At 41.5% G+C, this 20060-nt stretch overlaps 1 protein-coding gene across 27 annotated transcripts in view; it reads right to left on the minus strand.

The window, feature by feature from the left end:
• Positions 1-20060, minus strand: part of RALYL (RALY RNA binding protein like) — a 612319-nt gene that overhangs the window by 165028 nt on the left and 427231 nt on the right. The window contains exon 1 of one of the 27 annotated variants that reach the window (XM_073330707.1): positions 17386-17506. The exons of the other annotated variants lie outside the window; for them this stretch is intronic. Coding sequence (XP_073186808.1) covers positions 17386-17422 — 37 coding nt within the window. The 5' untranslated portion in view covers positions 17423-17506. Of the gene's footprint in view, positions 1-17385; positions 17507-20060 lie in introns of those variants that run through there. 27 annotated transcript variants of the gene reach the window in all.

Raw genomic sequence — 20060 nt, forward strand, 5'->3', positions numbered from 1 at the left:
CCTGGGAATAAGCAGAGGCAGCTGGTCCAATCCCCTGGCCGATGATGAGTGCTTTACAGATTGCAGTCTGCCCCAGTGAGTGGGGGCTACATGGTGACTGACAGTAGCCACTGAGGCAAGGTGGGGATTGAGGGTTGGGGGTTCCCCTGGGTGGGGAGACCCAGATTGTGGGTTACTGCTGGGTGCAGAACCCTGATTTAGAGGGGCACTGAGGTCTGGAAGGGACACAGGGGCCAGCAGCAGGAGAGACACTAGCCTGCAGAGGGCACTCTGGAGGCTGGAGAGTTAATTCCCAGGACAACCAGCAGGAGGCGCCGCACCTGTGAGTCATTGCCTCGCTACAGGCATGAATAAATACAGATTTACGGATCTTATATGACAGGGATAAATCATGCATGCAAATCATGAAATGGGCTACAAATGCCATAAAAATAAGCTATTCAGAAGTTTAACAAATGGGGGATGGGGGGCATAGATGCTCCTCGCCTGGGGCGCCATTTGGTCTAAGGCCAGCCCTGGCTCCAGTCTTTATTGTGAATGAATCTGTGCCCACTTTATCAAGACTCAGTACAGAGGAAGAACAGCGAAAGGCAGATACATAAAATGACCTCCAGTAGGAAGGCTTATCGGGGCAACATCACTGGAGTTTCAGTGTCTGTCTGCTGCATGGGGCAGAGGTCACATTTTACTAGCGTGCAATGCTAATATGCTGCTATTTTCTTATGATCTTAGTCCAATCATGGAGACCAAATGAAGACAGATTCTTCTCTCCTCCTCCTGCCCTTTCAGGCTGTTTTTGATAATGGATGAAAAGTGTTTATGCTTTTTCCCCTGAAAAATAAAGAATAGCATATAAAATGAAGAAAAGCTGCTTTTAGAGAATCAAGCAGGATTGCTGTTTGTAAGAGGACTGCTACAGAGGCTCCAGTTTTGTCCTGAAATAACACGTTGCCCTGCAATAGCACAACAAAACAAAACGTTTTTTAAAATAAGTAAGCAAAATCTTAAGGAATGGAAGTGATTACCAAGAAAATATAATCCAAGCACAAAATATCATCCAAGCAGCAAGGCACACACAGACCTAGCTATATCATGAAACCAGAAGTGATTCCACAGTTAGCAATACAATTGCCTTTGAAACTTATTAATAAGACAGCTGCCCAGGAAATCGAAGAACATGTATTTTGTTTAAAGAATTATGTGTGGGTGTATTTCTAAGGCAGTTTCTAACTCACCAGGGGACAAAACAAACCTTACAATACAATATGAATTTATAAAGTGCTTCATGTGATAAGCAAACCTAGGTAGGTTTCAGAATAACAGCCGTGTTAGTCTGTCTTTGCAAAAAGAAAAGGAGTACTTGTGGCACCTTAGAGACTAATCAATTTATTTGAGCATGAGCTTTCGTGAGCTACAGCTCACTTCATCGGTTGCATACCGTGGAAACTGCAGAAGACATTATATACACAGAGACCATGAAACAATTCCCCCTCCAACCCCACTGTCCTGCTGGTAATAGCTTATCTAAAGTGATCATCAAGTTGGGCCATTTCCAGCACAAATCCAGGTTTTCTCACCCTCCGCCTCCCCCCCACACACACACACAAACTCACTCTCCTGCTGGTAATAGCCCATCCAAAGTGACCACTCTCTTCACAATGTGTATGATAATTAAGGTGGGTCATTTCCAGCACAAATCCAGGTTCCCTCACTCCCTCACCCCCCTCCAAAAACCACACACACAGCAGGAGAGTGAGTTTGTGTGTGTGGTTTTTGGAGGGGGGTCAGGGAGTGAGAGAACCTGGATTTGTGCTGGAAATGACCCACCTTGATTAACATACACATTGTGAAGAGAGTGGTCACTTTGGATGGGCTATTACCAGCAGGAGAGTGAGTTTGTGTGTGTGTGTGGGGGGGGGGGGCGGAGGGTGAGAAAACCTGGATTTGTGCTGGAAATGGCCCAACTTGATGATCACTTTAGATAAGCTGTTACCAGCAGGACAGTGGGGTGGGAGGGGGTATTGTTTCATGGTCTCTGCGTGTATATAATGTCTTCTGCAGTTTCCACAGTTATGCATCCGATGAAGTGAGTTGTAGCTCACGAAAGCTCATGCTCAAATAAATTGGTTAGTCTCTAAGGTGCCACAAGTACTCCTTTTCTTTTTGCAAACCTAGGTACTCTCTCTAGAAAATGAAGACAAACACAAAATAAAGAATAGTTTGCAGAGATCACTTGAGGCTTGGAGAAAAAATAGACATCTTTTTAGTGTTAAGCAAGGGCAGAACATTCCGTGACCTTGAGCCACAATTAACATAAGCAAACAATTTATGAGAGTGCTTAATATATTAATAATTACAGGGATTGAGATGGAACAGAAGGAAGCAGAAGCTTAGGTGAATAATAGGATCAAAAACATGCAAGATTTCAAAAGTAAAACATGAAATAGGAAAAGTGATTTTAGTGACTGAAGCTATGAGCAAAATGTTGACAATTTGTTTCATAATTATAGTTGCCAAAAATGAGGTTCTCTTTGGGCCAGATCCTGCTCTTACACAGTCCTTCAGTAGGAGTTTTGCCTGGAAATGACTGAGAAATAATTTCTGGATTCTGCTCTCAAAGAATAAGACAGAATTACACCTTTGCAGTACAGGAACACTGGCCTCATTTTATGTAGCATTTGGATCATGGCTGATGCTTTAAAAGCAGTAAATGCGTACTTAATTGTTTATCAGATTTTAGATAAGACTCAGATTTGGAATGTATTTTTGAACTCTTTATGATTCCTTTTTTATAAAGTTGTTAGTGTGCAAGGACTGTGCATAGTCCTCTCTTTAGTTATGGCTTGATACAGGTCATATTTATGGGATTTATTAGACCATGTCTTTAATATTGCCTTTTTTATATGTTTAATTTCCCAATGACAACTTTTAATGCTGTATTAAGAAAGGATTGCCTGTGTAGTGTCAGGAAGAGAGCAGGGATTTCAGTTTTCCAATATCTTTCTGATTGTGGCAAAAAATACCCTCATTTGGTTATAAAAAGTTTATAGGTCAAATGTTACACACATAAAGGAGCATGCAACTCCACAGACTTTACTGGGACTTGTATGAAAGTAATGTAATCAAGGGCAGATTTAATCTTAGATTTTAACCTGGGGGTTTAACTGCTGGAGTTTTTACAAACACCTTTCCTTTTGTCCAGGTGCCAGTATGATGACACCTCCAAACATCCACAAGTACCGCCTTAACCTGGAACAACATAAGCTTAAATGTTTAAACACTTGTTTAAAGAAAATTCAGTATTGTAAGAAGCTAAACTGGTTGCAGATGGGAGATGTAGTGAATAGGACTACAAATCTGTCCTAGACAGAGGATAAGATAGAGGAAAAGGTAGGACCTTGTAGTAGTCAACCAGGCAACTAGGAGCCTTAAAAGAATAAAGTAGACAATGGGAGAAGTTAATAGATTTAGAGATCTTAAGGCCAGAAATCTGACCTCCTGCATAACACAGGTCATAGAATTTCAAACTAGGATTTTTTTTCTTTTTTAGAAAGACATCCAATCTCCATGTAAAGATTCCAAATGTTGGAGAATCTACCACATTCCTAGGTAAATTGTTCCAATGGTTAATTACCCTCACTATTAAACATTTGCACTTTATCTCTATCCTGAATTTATCTAACTTCAGCTTCCAGCCACTGGGTCTTTTTATGCTTTTGTCTTCTTCATTAAAGAGAATCAGAATAAAAAATTTTGTCCCGTGTAGGTACTGTTAGACTGTGATTAAATCACCTGAAGCTTCTTTTGGATGAAATAAGTAGATTGAGTTTTCTAAGTCTTTTACTATAAGGCAGGTTTTCCAAACCTCAACTCATTCTTGACGGTTTAGTGTGCTTTAGTCCTAGGCTTTGTAAACTTGAAGCCTGTCTAGCTTTTCTGTGTTTTCGCATACCCTGAGAGTCATGCATTTTTTGATACAGACCTCTTTTCTTTTCCAAAATCTTTGCATTTGTGTATATACATAAAAGGGGTTCTGATCCCCAACTACTCACCTTTGTACTTGTGTTAGACTGCATACCCACTATCTTTTCCTGTCCCCTCACTCCTAATATACAGACACAAAGACGATCCTGCAATCAATCTGTAGCTCATGAACTAAGTACAAACTGTATGCTTTGGCAATATTACTTAATTTGACATCAGTCATGAAATTTGTAATAAGTAGGTAGGTTTGTGCCTGGCAAACAAACATCTGTACTGGTGCAACTACTCAGTTTACCTGAATTTCCAAATGGCTTTGTTCTTCACCTCTGCTGTATTTAGGGATTAAAAAAAAAGAAAGGTCACCTTTGATACCACTTAGTGAACCAGTGGGTTGTTTCTTTCTTTTCTGATATCTGATGCTCATGAAATGAAAATGTGGCATCAGAAAGATCTAGTTTATTATTCCTCTGCATTTCTTTGAGGAACATACGTTTCAAGTTTTATTACCAGTGACAGAGAGAAAAGAGTAATTTGAAAGAAGTACTTACACTGAGCCTTCTCAGGTCAAAATATGAATTCCTACATTCCATCCCCTCCAAGTTGTGCCAAGAGTACATTCTACTTCAGAAGCATAATCCCCTGCACTGAGTAGTATTTATATTCTTTGAATAATATCATCTATGTGATGTGAATATTCAATAGCCTTTGTACTCATGTGGGTGATCGATGTCTTTTTGCTCACCCTCATTACTGAACCACTTAATTGCACAGAACTCCATTTCCTGAAAAGGTGTTCAGGGATTGGAAATATTGTGGAGTGATCTTCCACCTAAGGCAGCTTTACATAAAGAGCGCTGTCTCTGTATCCTGCCAAAGATATATTCTTATTCTTCAGGTCTCTGATATTCTATGAAATGGGACAGAGGTTTCTGATATATGTCTGGATCAGTGACTACAGTTGTTTCCCCCTATCAGTTAGTTGTCAAGTTATCAGACACTTGAATTCCTCAGCTTATCCTGTGTTACAGCCTTTCTTTGAGGGGAGTTTCCTGTCTATTTATAGCTGGGTGCTGCAATCACCCTGAGAGACAAAGAAGAGATGGAAGTAGCCAAGATCCGATCACACAAAGAATCATAGAATCATAGAATCATAGAATATCAGGGTTGGAAGGGACCCCTGAAGGTCATCTAGTCCAACCCCCTGCTCGAAGCAGGACCAATTCCCAGTTAAATCATCCCAACCAGGGCTTTGTCAAGCCTGACCTTAAAAACCTCTAAGGAAGGAGATTCTACCACCTCCCTAGGTAACGCATTCCAGTGTTTCACCACCCTCTTAGTGAAAAAGTTTTTCCTAATATCCAATCTAAACCTCCCCCACTGCAACTTGAGACCATTACTCCTCGTTCTGTCATCTGCTACCATTGAGAACAGTCTAGAGCCATCCTCTTTGGAACCCCCTTTCAGGTAGTTGAAAGCAGCTATCAAATCCCCCCTCATTCTTCTCTTCTGCAGACTAAACAATCCCAGCTCCCTCAGCCTCTCCTCATAAGTCATGTGTTCTAGACCCCTAATCATTTTTGTTGCCCTTCACTGGACTCTCTCCAATTTATCCACATCCTTCTTGTAGTGTGGGGCCCAAAACTGGACACAGTACTCCAGATGAGGCCTCACCAATGTCGAATAGAGGGGAACGATCACATCCCTCGATCTGCTCGCTATGCCTCTACTTATACATCCCAAAATGCCATTGGCCTTCTTGGCAACAAGGGCACACTGCTGACTCATATCCAGCTTCTCGTCCACTGTCACCCCTAGGTCCTTTTCCGCAGAACTGCTGCCTAGCCATTCGGTCCCTAGTCTGTAGCTGTGCATTGGATTCTTCCATCCTAAGTGCAGGACCCTGCACTTATCCTTATTGAACCTCATCAGATTTCTTTTGGCCCAATCCTCCAATTTGTCTAGGTCCTTCTGTATCCTATCCCTCCCCTCCAGCGTATCTACCACTCCTCCCAGTTTAGTATCATCCGCAAATTTGCTGAGAGTGCAATCCATACCATCCTCCAGATCATTTATGAAGATATTGAACAAAACCGGCCCCAGGACCGACCCTTGGGGCACTCCACTTGACACCGGCTGCCAAATAGACATGGAGCCATTGATCACTACCCGTTGAGCCCGACAATCTAGCCAGCTTTCTACCCACCTTATAGTGCATTCATCCAGCCCATACTTCCTTAACTTGCTGACAAGAATACTGTGGGAGACCGTGTCAAAAGCTTTGCTAAAGTCAAGAAACAATACATCCACTGCTTTCCCTTCATCCACAGAACCAGTAATCTCATCATAAAAGGCGATTAGATTAGTCAGGCATGACCTTCCCTTGGTGAATCCATGCTGGCTGTTCCTGATCACTTTCCTCTCATGCAAGTGCATCAGGATTGATTCTTTGAGGACCTGCTCCATGATTTTTCCAGGGACTGAGGTGAGGCTGACTGGCCTGTAGTTCCCAGGATCCTCCTTCTTCCCTTTTTTAAAGATGGGCACTACATTAGCCTTTTTCCAGTCATCCGGGACTTCCCCCGTTCGCCACGAGTTTTCAAAGATAATGGCCAATGGCTCTGCAATCACAGCCGCCAATTCCTTCAGCACTCTCGGATGCAACTCGTCCGGCCCCATGGACTTGTGCACGTCCAGCTTTTCTAAATAGTCCCTAACCACCTCTATCTCCACTGAGGACTGGCCATCTCTTCCCCATTTTGTGATGCCCAGCGCAGCAGTCTGGGAGCTGACCTTGTTCGTGAAGACAGAGGCAAAAAAAGCATTGAGTACATTAGCTTTTTCCACATCCTCTGTCACTAGGTTGCCTCCCTCATTCAGTAAGGGGCCCACACTTTCCTTGGCTTTCTTCTTGTTGCCAACATACCTGAAGAAACCCTTCTTGTTACTCTTGACATCTCTCGCTAGCTGCAGCTCCAGGTGCGATTTGGCCCTCCTGATATCATTCCTACATGCCCGAGCAATATTTTTATACTCTTCCCTGGTCATATGTCCAACCTTCCACTTCTTGTAAGCTTCTTTTTTATGTTTAAGATCCGCTAGGATTTCACCATTAAGCCAAGCTGGTCGCCTGCCATATTTACTATTCTTTCGACTCATTGGGATGGTTTGTCCCTGTAACCTCAACAGGGATTCCTTGAAATACAGCCAGCTCTCCTGGACTCCTTTCCCCTTCAAGTTAGTCCCCCAGGGGATCCTGGCCATCCGTTCCCTGAGGGAGTCGAAGTCTGCTTTCCTGAAGTCCAGGGTCCGTATCCTGCTGCTTACCTTCCTTCCCTGCGTCAGGATCCTGAACTCAACCAACTCATGGTCACTGCCTCCCAGATTCCCATCCACTTTTGCTTCCCCCACTAATTCTACCTGGTTTGTGAGCAGCAGGTCAAGAAAAGCGCCCCCCCTAGTTGGTTCCTCCAGCAGTTGCGCCAGGAAATTGTCCCCTACGCTTTCCAAAAACTTCCTGGATTGTCTATGCACCGCTGTATTGCTCTCCCAGCAGATATCAGGAAAATTAAAGTCACCCATGAGAATCAGGGCATGCGATCTAGTAGCTTCTGTGAGCTGCCGGAAGAAAGCCTCATCTACCTCATCCCCCTGGTCCGGTGGTCTATAGCAGACTCCCACCACTACATCACTCTTGTTGCACACACTTCTAAACTTAATCCAGAGACACTCAGGTTTTTCTACAGTTTCGTACCGGAGCTCTGAGCAGTCATACTGCTCCCTTACATACAGTGCTACTCCCCCACCTTTTCTGCCCTGCCTGTCCTTCCTGAACAGTTTATAACCATCCATGACAGTACTCCAGTCATGTGAGTTATCCCACCAAGTCTCTGTTATTCCAATCACGTCATAGTTCCTTGACATCACCAGGACCTCCAGTTCTCCCTGCTTGTTTCCAAGGCTTTGTGCATTTGTATATAAGCACTTGAGATAACCTGTTGATTGCCCCTCATTCTCAGTATGAGGCAGGAGCCCTCCCCTCACAGACATTCCTGCCTGAGCTTCCTCCCGGTATCCCGCTTTCCCACTTACCTCAGGGCTTTGGTCTCCTTCCCCCGGTGAACCTAGTTTAAAGCCCTCCTCACTAGGTTAGCCAGCCTGCTGGCAAAGATGCTCTTCCCTCTCTTCGTAAGATGGAGCCCGTCTCTGCCCAGCACTCCTCCTTCATGGAACACCATCCCATGGTCAAAGAATCCAAAGCCTTCTCTCCGACACCACCTGCGTAGCCATTCGTTGACTTCCACGATTCGACGGTCCCTACCCAGGCCTTTTCCTTCCACGGGGAGGATAGACGAGAACACCACTAAGGTATAACAAGGCACCAGGCTGGTTGACAGAAGAGACCATGCTAGCCGTAAAAGTGTATAAATGGGGGAGGCAGCTGATTTGGGGTGAACAAGAGGGGCAGCAGGACAGCAGCGCGTGAATACAGAGGGTGACATGCTACAGGACAAAGTATTGGTAGCACTGGAACACGCTGTGCATTCGAAGGGGAAGTTTACGTAACCTGTCAGCGCGTGTTATCAGCATGAGAATTTCTTCTCTCCCCAGGAAGACAAGGATACTTGGCAGTGGACAGCAAATACACATATTAGTTAGCACGTGCTACCAACACACCTTTAAATCATAATCTAGACTAAGCCATCAATACGATGGTCTTTTGTTACGTCAGCATTTTATATTGCAGCAGGTAATGAGGTGATATACTAGATAATTTGTATTACTCAAAACTCTGCAGTAAGTCTACTTCCCCTGCATGGATGTAATTCCACAACTGGACAATGGAACCTGGGGCCCAAAGGCAAAGTCAGACAAAATGAATTTGACAGGTATCATGGAAGAGGTAGAGCATGTGCCCTGAGGCCAGAACAAACAGAAGAACAGAGAGAAATCTAAGTTTTTTTTTTCCTTCCTCATAAGGTTCAATTACAAACAAAAGTCTGCAGGCGTTAAACAAATCAGAACCTTCCAAAAAATCAGTCCTAATTAGTAGGGCTGTCAAGTGATTAAAAAAATAATAGTGATTAATTGTGTGATTAAAAACATCACAATTAATCACGCTGTTAAACAATAATAGAATACTATTAAATATTTTTGGGTGTTTTGTACATTTTCAAATATGTTGCTTTCAATTACAACACAGAATACAAAGTGTATGGTGCTCAGTTTATATTTTTATTACAAATATTTTCAATGTAAAAATAGTATTTTTCAATTCGCCTCATAAAAGTACTGCAGTGTAATCTCTTTATCATGAAAGTTGAACTTACAAATATAGAATCATGTACAAAAAAACTTGCATTCAAAAATCAATGTAAAACTAGAGCCTGTAAGTCCACTCCGTCCTACTTCTTGTTCAGCCAATCACTCAGACAAACAAGTTTTTTTTAAAAATATGTATGAATATATTTTTGCAGGAAATAATGCTGCCCGCTTCTTGTTTACAATGTCACCTGAAAGTGAGAACAGGTGTTCTCCTGGCATTGTTGTAGCTGTCATCACAAGATATATATGTGCCAAATGTGCTAAAGATTCATGTCCCTTCATGCTTCAGCCACCATTCCAGAGGACATGCATCCATGCTGACAGATTCTGCTTGATAATAATCCAAAGCAGTGTGGACCGATGCATGTTCATTTTCATCATATGACTCTGATTCCACCAAAAGAAGGCTGATTTTCCTTTTTGGTGGTTCAGGTTCTATAGTTTCCACATCAGAGTGTTGCTCTTTTAAGGCTTCTGAAAATATGCTCCACACCTCATCCCTCTCAGATTTTGGAATGCACTTCAGATTCTTAAACCTTGGGTCGAGTGCTGTAGCTATCAGATATCGGAACTTTCTTTGTGTTTTGTCAAATCTGCAGTGAAAGTGTTCTTAAAATGAACAACATGTGCTGGGTCATCATCTGTCATAAACATACAGCTAAGGGTAGCATAAAATCCCTCCTGAGTAGCTGTACTGAATCTTTACCTGTAAGGGGTTAAGAAACTCAAATACCCTGGTTGGCACCTGACCAAAAGGACCAATAAGGAAAGAAGATACTTTCAAATCTGCAGGGGGAGGAGGGGGAGGTTGTTTGTGCTCTCTTTGTTTGTGCCCTCACTGGATGGAGAGAGACCAGGCAGGTAACATATCTCCTGAAAATATACCTGAAATGATCCATCTAAAATTAGAGAAATTGTAAGTAAGGGCAAGGAAGTGCATTAGATTATCTTTTGTTTTAGCTTGTGAATTTTCCCTATTCTAAGAGGTAATTTCATTCCTGTTTTGGGGAATCCTCTGTTTTAAATCTTTTTATTTACCTTGTAAAGTTACCTTTCATCCTGATTTTCCAGGTGTGATTCTTTTACTTTTTTCTTTATAAAGTTTTTAAGAACCTGATTGATTTTCAGTGTCCTAAAGATAAAGGATCTGGTATGTACTTATATTAAAGGCAATTGGTTGGTATATTATTCTCAAGCCTCCCCAGGAAAGGGGGTGAAGAGGCTTGGGGGATATTTTGGGGGGATAGGGCTCCAAGTGACCCTTCCCTGAATTTGTCTCAATCACTTAGTGGCGGCAGCAATACCGTCCAAGGACAAGGAAGGGAATTTGTGCTTTGGGGAAGTTTTTAACCTAAGCTGCTAGAAATAAGATTAGGGGGTCTTTCATGCAGGTCCCCACATCTGTACCCTAGAGTTCAAAGTCGGGAGGAAACCCTGACATCATCCGAGACAGCTATAACATGAAATGGCAGAATGTGGGTAAAACCATAGAGCAGGAGACATACAATTCTCCTCCGAGGAGTTCAGCCAGATATTTAATATTTTTTAACAAGAATCATCAGCATGGAGGCATGTCCTCTGGAATGGTGGCCGAAGCATAAAGAGGCATATGAATCTCTAGTGCATCTGGCACATAAATACCTTTCAATGCTGGCTACAAAAGTGCCATGCGAATACCTGTTCTTACTTTCTAAATAAGAAGTGGGCCACATTATCTCCCGTAAATATGAACAAATTTGTTTGTCTTAGCGATTGGCTGAACAAGAAGTAGGACTGAGTGGACTTGTAAGCTTTAAAGTTTTGCATTGTTTTGTTATGGAGTGCAGTTATGTAACATAATCTACATTTGTAAGTTGCGCTTTCATGATAAAGAGATTGCCCTACAGTATTAGTACGAGGTGAACTGAAAAATACTATTTCTTTTGTCATTTTTACAGTGCAAATATTTGTAACCAAATATAAGGTGAGTATTATACACTTTGTATTCTGTGCTGTAATTGAAATCAACATATTTGAAAATGTAGAAAAACATCCAACTATTTAATACATTTCAATTGGTATTCTATTGTTTAACAGTGCGATTAAAACAGTTATTAATTACAATTTTTTTTAGTTAATCACGTGAGTTAACTGCGATTAATTGACAGCCCTACTAATCAGGTATGACACAAGATAGATAATCTTTTCTTTGCCTGTCACTTGTTCAATTATTCCCCTACAGGATCAGGCCACCTGGAAAGGCCTTCAGTTAAAATGGAGACATGCATAAGGTTGGACACTGTTTGTTTTTCCCAGTAAAGTCAACTGGTATCATGGATATTTCCTGTCAGCCTCTCAGCAATCTTCTCACATCAGCAATTCATCTGTAGGCTCAGCTTCATCATTCTGATTTTACCATTATGGATGACAGTCCATACAGTACGTAGATAATATCCAGGAAGGGAAGACCTCTCACTCTGCAACTGTCAAAGAACAAGGACCTTGAACAAAGACAAGAGAGTCTGGGAAATTGTTTGAATCTTGTACAAAGCTTTAGGCACTAACAGGTGATATGTACAGTGAGCTCATGAAAACACAACACAGATTATATTAGTATTAATCATGAATATTAATTACTGCTTATCACATAACTCTAATTATAACAATAACAGGTCTGCTGGCAAAAGGTATTAGTTCAGTTGGGACCCAATTCCAAGCTCATTTAAATCAGTCAGATGACTCTTACTGACTTTGAGCTTTTGTCATTCATCCCCTGAAACTGCCTGGTATCCAAGGTTGCTGTTATGAACTGAATAAGTGGATATATTTCTAATATTTCAAACCAACTTTTTGGACTTTGCCTGTGTCATGGGGTCATTCACTGGCACCCCCTGCTGGGCATTTCAGGAATTAGCTACATTGAGTGAGCCCTCAGGTGGTGATATCTCTCCCATCCTCACCTCTGCCTGCAGACCCATTATGGCTCCTTCCTCTTGGCATCAGCTTCATGGCACAGCCCTCCAGCCATGTCACCATCCGGTTTCCCCCCCTTCCGGGAGACTTCTCCAACACTCCTCGCAGCAAGTCCACATGAACTGAGACCTGCATGAAAGACCCCCTAAGCTTGGCAGTCCACAGCTGGGCCGCTCCTTCAGCAACTAGTGGGGGTGGCCCAGACCCATCCACTACTCTGGACCCCAGCCCAGGGACCCTGCAAACAGCAGCTTCCTGCTGCCTCATCCTTCCAGCTCACTGTCTCTATTCTCTGGGCCAATTCCATGCAGGCTCTGTTCCTTCTGCTCCTGCCTCCAGCTCCTTTGTCCTCTTCCCTGGGCCTCAAACATGTAAGTCCTGGCAGCCCACCAGGAGTCCTCTCGGAAGCCAGTCTTCTCCCTAGGGCTCCCTGCAGCAGACTTACTTGCTCTTGTCTGCAGCTTCCTTTTATATGGGCCAGCTGGGCCCTGATTGGCTGATCCAGCGGCCGCCCTAACTGTCTGCAGCCACCACCCTAATTGGCTGTTTCCCCTGCAGCCACTCCTTTGGCTGCCTGCTGCTCAGCCTCCCTAAGCTGGTTTTTACCCTACCAGCGCCAGTGCCTGGCATGCGCCCCATCACAGCCTGCTATAGACTCTCACGTTGACATTGCCATTTGTGATGGACATTCCAAGGACAAAGAAAATAAAACTGAAGAAGGCAACAGATAAGTCCCTGACCTCAAACTGCACAATCCTTAAAGTTTGGGTAGGTTATAACTAAGGTATATCTTAACTCCCGATGAACAGCACTGTCTAAGGAGACAGCCGTCTTTATCCCTGCGACAGTCAATCTGACCACTATCCACAGACTCCGAGCATCAGAGTCTTCAAGAAGAAATCCTGCATCTCCCCAAGCAATATGAGAGTAGGTCCACAAAGACCATTCCCATCATTAACAGCAGCTTCAGAGGAGGCTAGTCTAAGATTTAAACTCTGTCCCCCAAAGCACTTATCTTAGATGGAGAAATGGTTACCAACATTTCGGTGTTTATAGTTACTCCTGGGGGCATTCTGTACCAAAAAATTAAATTCTGTGTATAATATTTTAAAATTCTGCAAATTTTATTTGTCAAAATAACTCTACATAGTCACACCAGTTTCAATTATTTTGGTAGTTTATTTCAAAATACCAGTCAGCTAGTATGTCTGTAACAATTCAGACAAACATAAAAATGCCCCTGGGAGTAGAGTTAAAGAAACCCCTATGACAACCCAGTTATTGTTTCTCTGCCCCCTCCCTCCAGAGCGCAGCCAGGGGCCAGACACCCACAACCCCTCTCCCCCAGAGCCCACATGTGTACCCCCCAAAGCCAATACACCCAAACTCCCACTTCCCCGAGCCCAACTGCGGGCCACCCCACCAGCCAGATACCTGCAGCATGTCTTCCCCCCTGACCAAGCCCAGCCATGGGGCCCTCCTGGCCCAGATACCAACACCTCCTCCTCCTCAGGGCCCAGCTGCGGGGCACCCTTGGCCCAGATACCTGCATGCTCTTTCTCCCCCTCCCCCCCGAGCCCAGGGATCTAGAGGAAGCAACAGTCTTGAATGAAGTTTCCTGTGCACCACCCTCTCCTTCCGTCAGGGCATGCTGGGAACTGCGGCTGCCAGGAACCCTCTAGCTCCCTCTCCCTCTCCGCAGCAGTGTCTTCTATGTGTGAGCTGGGCTCTGCAGAGTCCAGTGGCCCCTAGTGGCAGCTACCACCACTGCAGTCCATTTCTGTGTGGGAAAGGAAATTCCGCATGCACGTTAATTCCTGCATTAAGTTCTGCATTGTGCAGTGCCACAGAATTCCTGCAGGAGTATGTAGTATAATGGGTCAGATACATCAATATACTCAGTCATCCAGGCAACACAAGTGAGAAAGTGTGAATCTAACCCAGTAGTTATTCAGTATCCTTAGTGTGGTGCAGATAATGCACACTAAACATGTATACATATATATCATACATGCACATATTACCAAATTTTGATATTTAGTGAAATTATGTTACTAGTTTACAGTAGTATTTTGTCTAATTCCCATTAGTTGTAATCTACTTATGAAATGCACAGAATGTGTAATTCACAAAATTATAAACAGTTTCATTCTGTTACGTTGTGTCTCAGACATTCACTCTTACAATTGCATAAACTATGTCATTTTATGCAGTCAGAGTAAAATCCAGAATTAAGATAATATACTGTGATTTTTCATTTGATCTCAACAGGGTTGTTTCCAAAAGTCTGATGTAACAAAATTCAACAACAAAAGCTACCCTAATACAGAATGTCATACTGTTGGGTGGATTAGAATTAAGTAAACAAATGCTGCATCCAAAATGAAGTACAAATAAGCTTAAAAGTAGAGTTATAGACAAGTGCCAGAGGTAAAACAGCTGCACCTTGCAAATGGCTCCATTTTTCTGTCTCCCTTTCTGAATAAGAGTGCTCTCAAATTGTTTGTAGCAAACAATTTTTGTATGATTGCACTCTTTTTCGTACTTTCAGAAGCTTTTGACAAAGCAATGCTGAAAATTATGTGCACCATTTAGCAGACAGAGAAGCCGGAATTAATGAATAAGAAAGCCCCAAAGCTCACTTGCCTTTTGTGCCAGATGTTCAAAACATTTTCATAAGAAAATGCCAACAGTTTTTTCCAATTTATGCTCAGAATAGACTCTCTAATACATCTCATTACTGTCTTTTTAGTGCTACCAAAATTGGCTTCAAGAATAACATCTGTGTTTTGCTTGCTTGAAAGTGTTCTCCAAGAAAAACTGATAGGAGAAGTCAAGGATTAAATGTCCTATGTAAACTAGTTAGTACTGATATCCCCCTGTGATATTTCAAAACAATTATTTATATGCATTGTAACCTTCAAATAGCTTTTGAGTTGTAAGATTAGGGAAAGTATCAGAAAATCTCCCAAATTACACACACACACACACACACACACACACACACACACACACACACACACAGTATCTCTGCTAAGATTTTATATTGACATTTTGCAGATTCTAATTAAATATAAGGTATTAAAAATTGCCTGCTGTAATAAAGCAGATGTTTGGCATAATGGAAACAGTTATAACAGCAGTTTATTAGCATTTATTAAAATTACAAACCAACTATTACTTTAGTTTTTCAGCAAAATCATTCCAACAGCCATCGTTGTAATTATACTTCTGATTCCTCTCATTTGCAATTCAAAATTTCCTCCTATTGGTAAATCAGACTTTCCTTCATCGAAAACAAATCTGACTACACTTGATAAAAATATCCTTTCTTGGGTCTCATACAATGTTTCCATGAATACCTTGGAATATTTTCCTCCCCGTCCCTAAACTACCTCCCTATTTTTGACTGTGCCCATAGAAAAATGAAAACTTGGCCACTCACACCGATACATTCACATGTGCACTGAAATTAAACAGGAGCACAAGGGAACACAAGACAATAACTTTGGCAACAGAAGGACTTCTCACCTGTTACTGTTGGAGTTTGCACCAGTCTTTACATAATAACTAAACTGAAACCATCATTGCTGTTCCACAGCAAAAATTAAACAATGTCAAAGAAAAGAGATTTGTCAGACACTCATTCTGTTCCTTGCATCCACTACTTTTCTTCCTTTAATGTAATCATCTACTTTTTAAAAATTTGTCATAGAATATATACCTGTTCAAGCTACGAAGAAGGGAGAGCTGAATGAATGAAAAGATTCATTTTGTTAAAAAATAATCCTATGTTGCCATTCGTACAGTGTTGTAAAATGCCAAGGTTCATCTGACATATTTGGAGGCTTTGCATTTGCATGAAAGTGCTTCTGATCTTGTGATAAACATATTTGTGTTTAACTGGCACACTAAATAAGAGAGAAAAGAATCCGGAAACTATGTTATGGTTGCAGTAAACCAAATTCAGTTATACACAGTGGGTTATCTATTTTGTTGCTTGTGAAGTTACCAGGACAACGTTTAAGGTGGGTCTTTTCATGTGAATGTGAAAAGGGGGAGATGGATCTCTATGTCAGAGGTTTTAGAAGCCACAGACAGGTGTCTCACTGAAACTTTTTTTACATGCAGTGTATCACTTTGGCTATGGGATACAAGAAAAACTACGCAAGACCCATACAGAGCTTCATCTCTGAGAGCCAAAAACCGGCATTCAGTGGAAAAACTGGAAAGAGCCCTAAACGCTTAAGAGTAACAATGCTCCTGTTAGAACAGCCTCCATATTTGCTTTAATTTTGGTTGCTGCTTTTCCTACACTCCCTCCACACAGGTTTTCTAAATGGAATATCTCCCTCCCAAGCCCCAAACTACCTCCCCACCTATTTTTTTGTCTCACTTTACTTGTACTTTCAGTAGTACATACTTTACAGCCTGACCCATGACATCACATTTTGATTTGGCTCGACTCCTCCAGAACATTATGCAAAGGTGTCTAATATTGTTACTAAAATTGCTTAGCTAATGCCATATTTTAAGACACCAAACAGGCTCTTGGAAGTGGAAAATTTGGCCTTTAGCATGCTGATGAGAATTCAGAATATTTTTACTTTTAAACATATTACTTATGACTCCGCCAATAGTATGTGTCGTTTAAACTACAGTAGCTTCTTCCCACAGAACTGTAATTGTGGAAAATGACTACTTTTGAAGTTTAGCACCTCTAACCTCCCAAATCTACAAAAAGAATTTTCACAAGGTGAGAATGTGCTAACCCTGTCAAGGTGAAGGATATAACTATCGAATCATTGTGCCCTGAATAAAGGACACTGGGGCTAGACTCAACTTACATTTAATCTCTCTTTGTTGATTTTATAAAGCAGTCACTTACTGAGGGTTTCCATAGTAACAAGAGAGCTAATTTTTTAATTTTTAAGATCCTTCATCCACTTAACAAATAGATACTGTAGCCTAAAGAGTGGCAAATACCACTCTTGCTGTTCTGGTGTTATTTAACTACTGTGGGAAAAAGTAATATATAGTTTTCAATAACATTGGAGGGTTTTTTCCTCTCCCCTCAATGGTCAGATAGATATATATAAAAAAAAAAAGAGTTCAGGTTTTACTTACATCTTTGGTTTCTGCGTTTGCTCTTGTACATAGTCATTGTGAAGAAATTCCACCCTCTAAGAAGTAACTGCCTTGAACACAGACACAAAAGAAAGGAGATTGTGCTTCTGCTTTGCAGTGAGACAGTTGCTCACTGACAGAAGGTAACCAGCAATGTCTCAGTGAAAGCCAGGGTAATACCATTTTTGTAAAATCCCGGGGAGATGCTACTGGCTCAAACTATTTTCTCTAACATGAACCCTAGAGAGCAAATGAATTTCTTCCTTTATTTTCCCTAACATTAGGGAACTTCAAATACAATCCATACAGGGTAAGGGGTCATACTAAGCCATGCTGCATTAAGAATGCAGTAATTTGTGATTTAATAGTTTGACAAGAAAGATTCTGTGAAATAGGAGAGGTACATGGAAAATATCTTGCATAAGTACCTGTATGCATAATTAAAAACTAACTTTTCATTGAGAGGCTGCAAAATATGTATGTAAAGGCATTAGAAATATTATACACCCAAACTTCAATTGCTGACTCAGCAAAACAAAAAAATTTTTGCTTTAGGAATATGGACTACAAAACTGGGCCCTTCATGAATACAAATAAGTTTTGTAAGAGTTACTATGCTAACCAAATATATACGATCAGAATCTAAAATTCCCACCTTGCTTTGGGTATTTATTTCTGAATTATTTTCTCATAGACTTTAAGGCCAGAACGGACCATTATGATCAACTACTCTGACCTCCTGCACATTGCAGACCACAGAACCTCACTCACCCCATCCTGAGCCATCTTTTGTAGGTGACAAATCTGAGGAATTGTCACAGATTGAAGTATCACTAGAGGAGGTTTTGGAATTAATTGAGAAATTTAACAGTAACAAGTCACCGGGACCAGATGGCATTCACCCAAGAATTCTGAAAGAACTCAAATGTGAAATTGTGGAACTCTTAACTATGGTTTGTAACCTGTCCTTTAAATCAACTACTGTACCCAGTGACTGGAAGATAGCTAATGTAACGTCAATATTTAAGAAGGGCTCTAGAGGTGATCCTGGCATTTACAGACCGGTAAGTACCGGGCAAATTAGTTGAAACAATAGTAAAGAATAAAATTGTCAGACACATAGAAAAACAAATTGTTGGGCAAAAGTCAACATGGTTTCTGTAAAGGGAGATCATGTCTTACTAATCTATTAGAGTTCTTTGAAGGGGTCACCAAACATGGACTAGGGACATAATGCACTTAGATTTCCAGAAAGCCTTTGACAAGGTCCCTCACCAAAGACTCTTCTGTGAATTAAGTTGTCATGGGATAAGAGGGAAGATCCTTTCATGGATTGAGAACTGGTTAGAAAACAGGGAACAAAGGGTAGGAATAGATGGTAAATTTTCAGAATGGAGAGGGATAACTAGTGGTGTTCCCCAAGGGTCAGTCCTAGGACCAATCCTATTCAACTTATTCATAAATTATCTGGAGAAAGGGGTAAACAGTGAGGTGGCAAAGTTTGCAGATGATACAAAGTTTGCAGATGATGCAGATAAACTGCTCAAGTTAGTTAAGACCAAAGCAGATTGTGAAGAACCTCAAAAAAAGATCTCACCAAATTAAGTGATTGGGCAACAAAATGGCAAATGAAATTTAATGTGGATAAATGTAAAGTAATGCACATTGAAAAAAATTACCCCAACAATACATACAATATGATGGGGGCTAATTTAGCTACAACGAATCAGGAGAAAGATCTTAGAGTCATTGTGGATAGTTCTCTGAAGACGTCCTCGCAGTGTGCAGCGCAGTCAAAAAAGCAAACAGGATGTTAGGAATCATTAAAAAAAAGATACAGAATAAGACGGAGAACATCTTATTGCCCTTAGATAAATCCATGGTACGCCCACATCTTGAATACTGTGTACAGATGTGGTCTCCTCATTAAAAAAAGATATAGTGGCATTAGAAAAGGTTCAGAGAAGGGCAACTAAAATGATTAGGGGTTTGGAACGGGTCCCATATGAGGAGAGATTAAAGAGACTAGGACTTTTCAGCTTGGAAAAGAGGAGACTAAAGGGGGATATGATAGAGGTATATAAAATCACGAGTGGTGTGGAGAAAGTGAATAAGGAAAAGATATTTACTTGTTCCCATAATATAAGAACTAGGGGCCACCAGATGAAATGGGCAAATTTGTTTTATTTTAAAACAAATAAAAGGAAGTTCTTCTTCACTCAGCACACAGTCAACCTGTGGAACTCCTTGTCTGAGGAGGTTGTGAAGGCTAGGACTATAAAAGGGTTTAAAAGAGAATTGGATAAATTCATGGAGGTTAAGTCCATTAATGGCTATTAGCCAGGATGGGTAAGGAATGGTGTCTCTAGCCTCTGTTTGTCAGAGGGTGGAGATGGATGGCAGGAGAGAGATCACTTATCTTATGTAATACACCTATAAGTGCTGGCTGAGTTATTGATTTAAAGACTTCAAGTTATAGACCACCATTTACTTTCGCTTAAACCGGCAAGTGACCTGTGCCCTTTGCTGCAGAGGAAGATGAAAACCCCACAGGGTCTCTGTCAATCTGACCTGCAGGAAAATTCCTGGTGAACAGTTGGACCCTGAGCATGTCAACAAGAGCCACCAGTCAGACACCTGGAAAAGAATTCTCTGTTGTGACCCAGAGCCCTCCC

This window comes from Lepidochelys kempii, chromosome 2, assembly GCF_965140265.1.
Source record: "Lepidochelys kempii isolate rLepKem1 chromosome 2, rLepKem1.hap2, whole genome shotgun sequence".
Classification (NCBI taxonomy): domain Eukaryota; kingdom Metazoa; phylum Chordata; order Testudines; family Cheloniidae; genus Lepidochelys; species Lepidochelys kempii.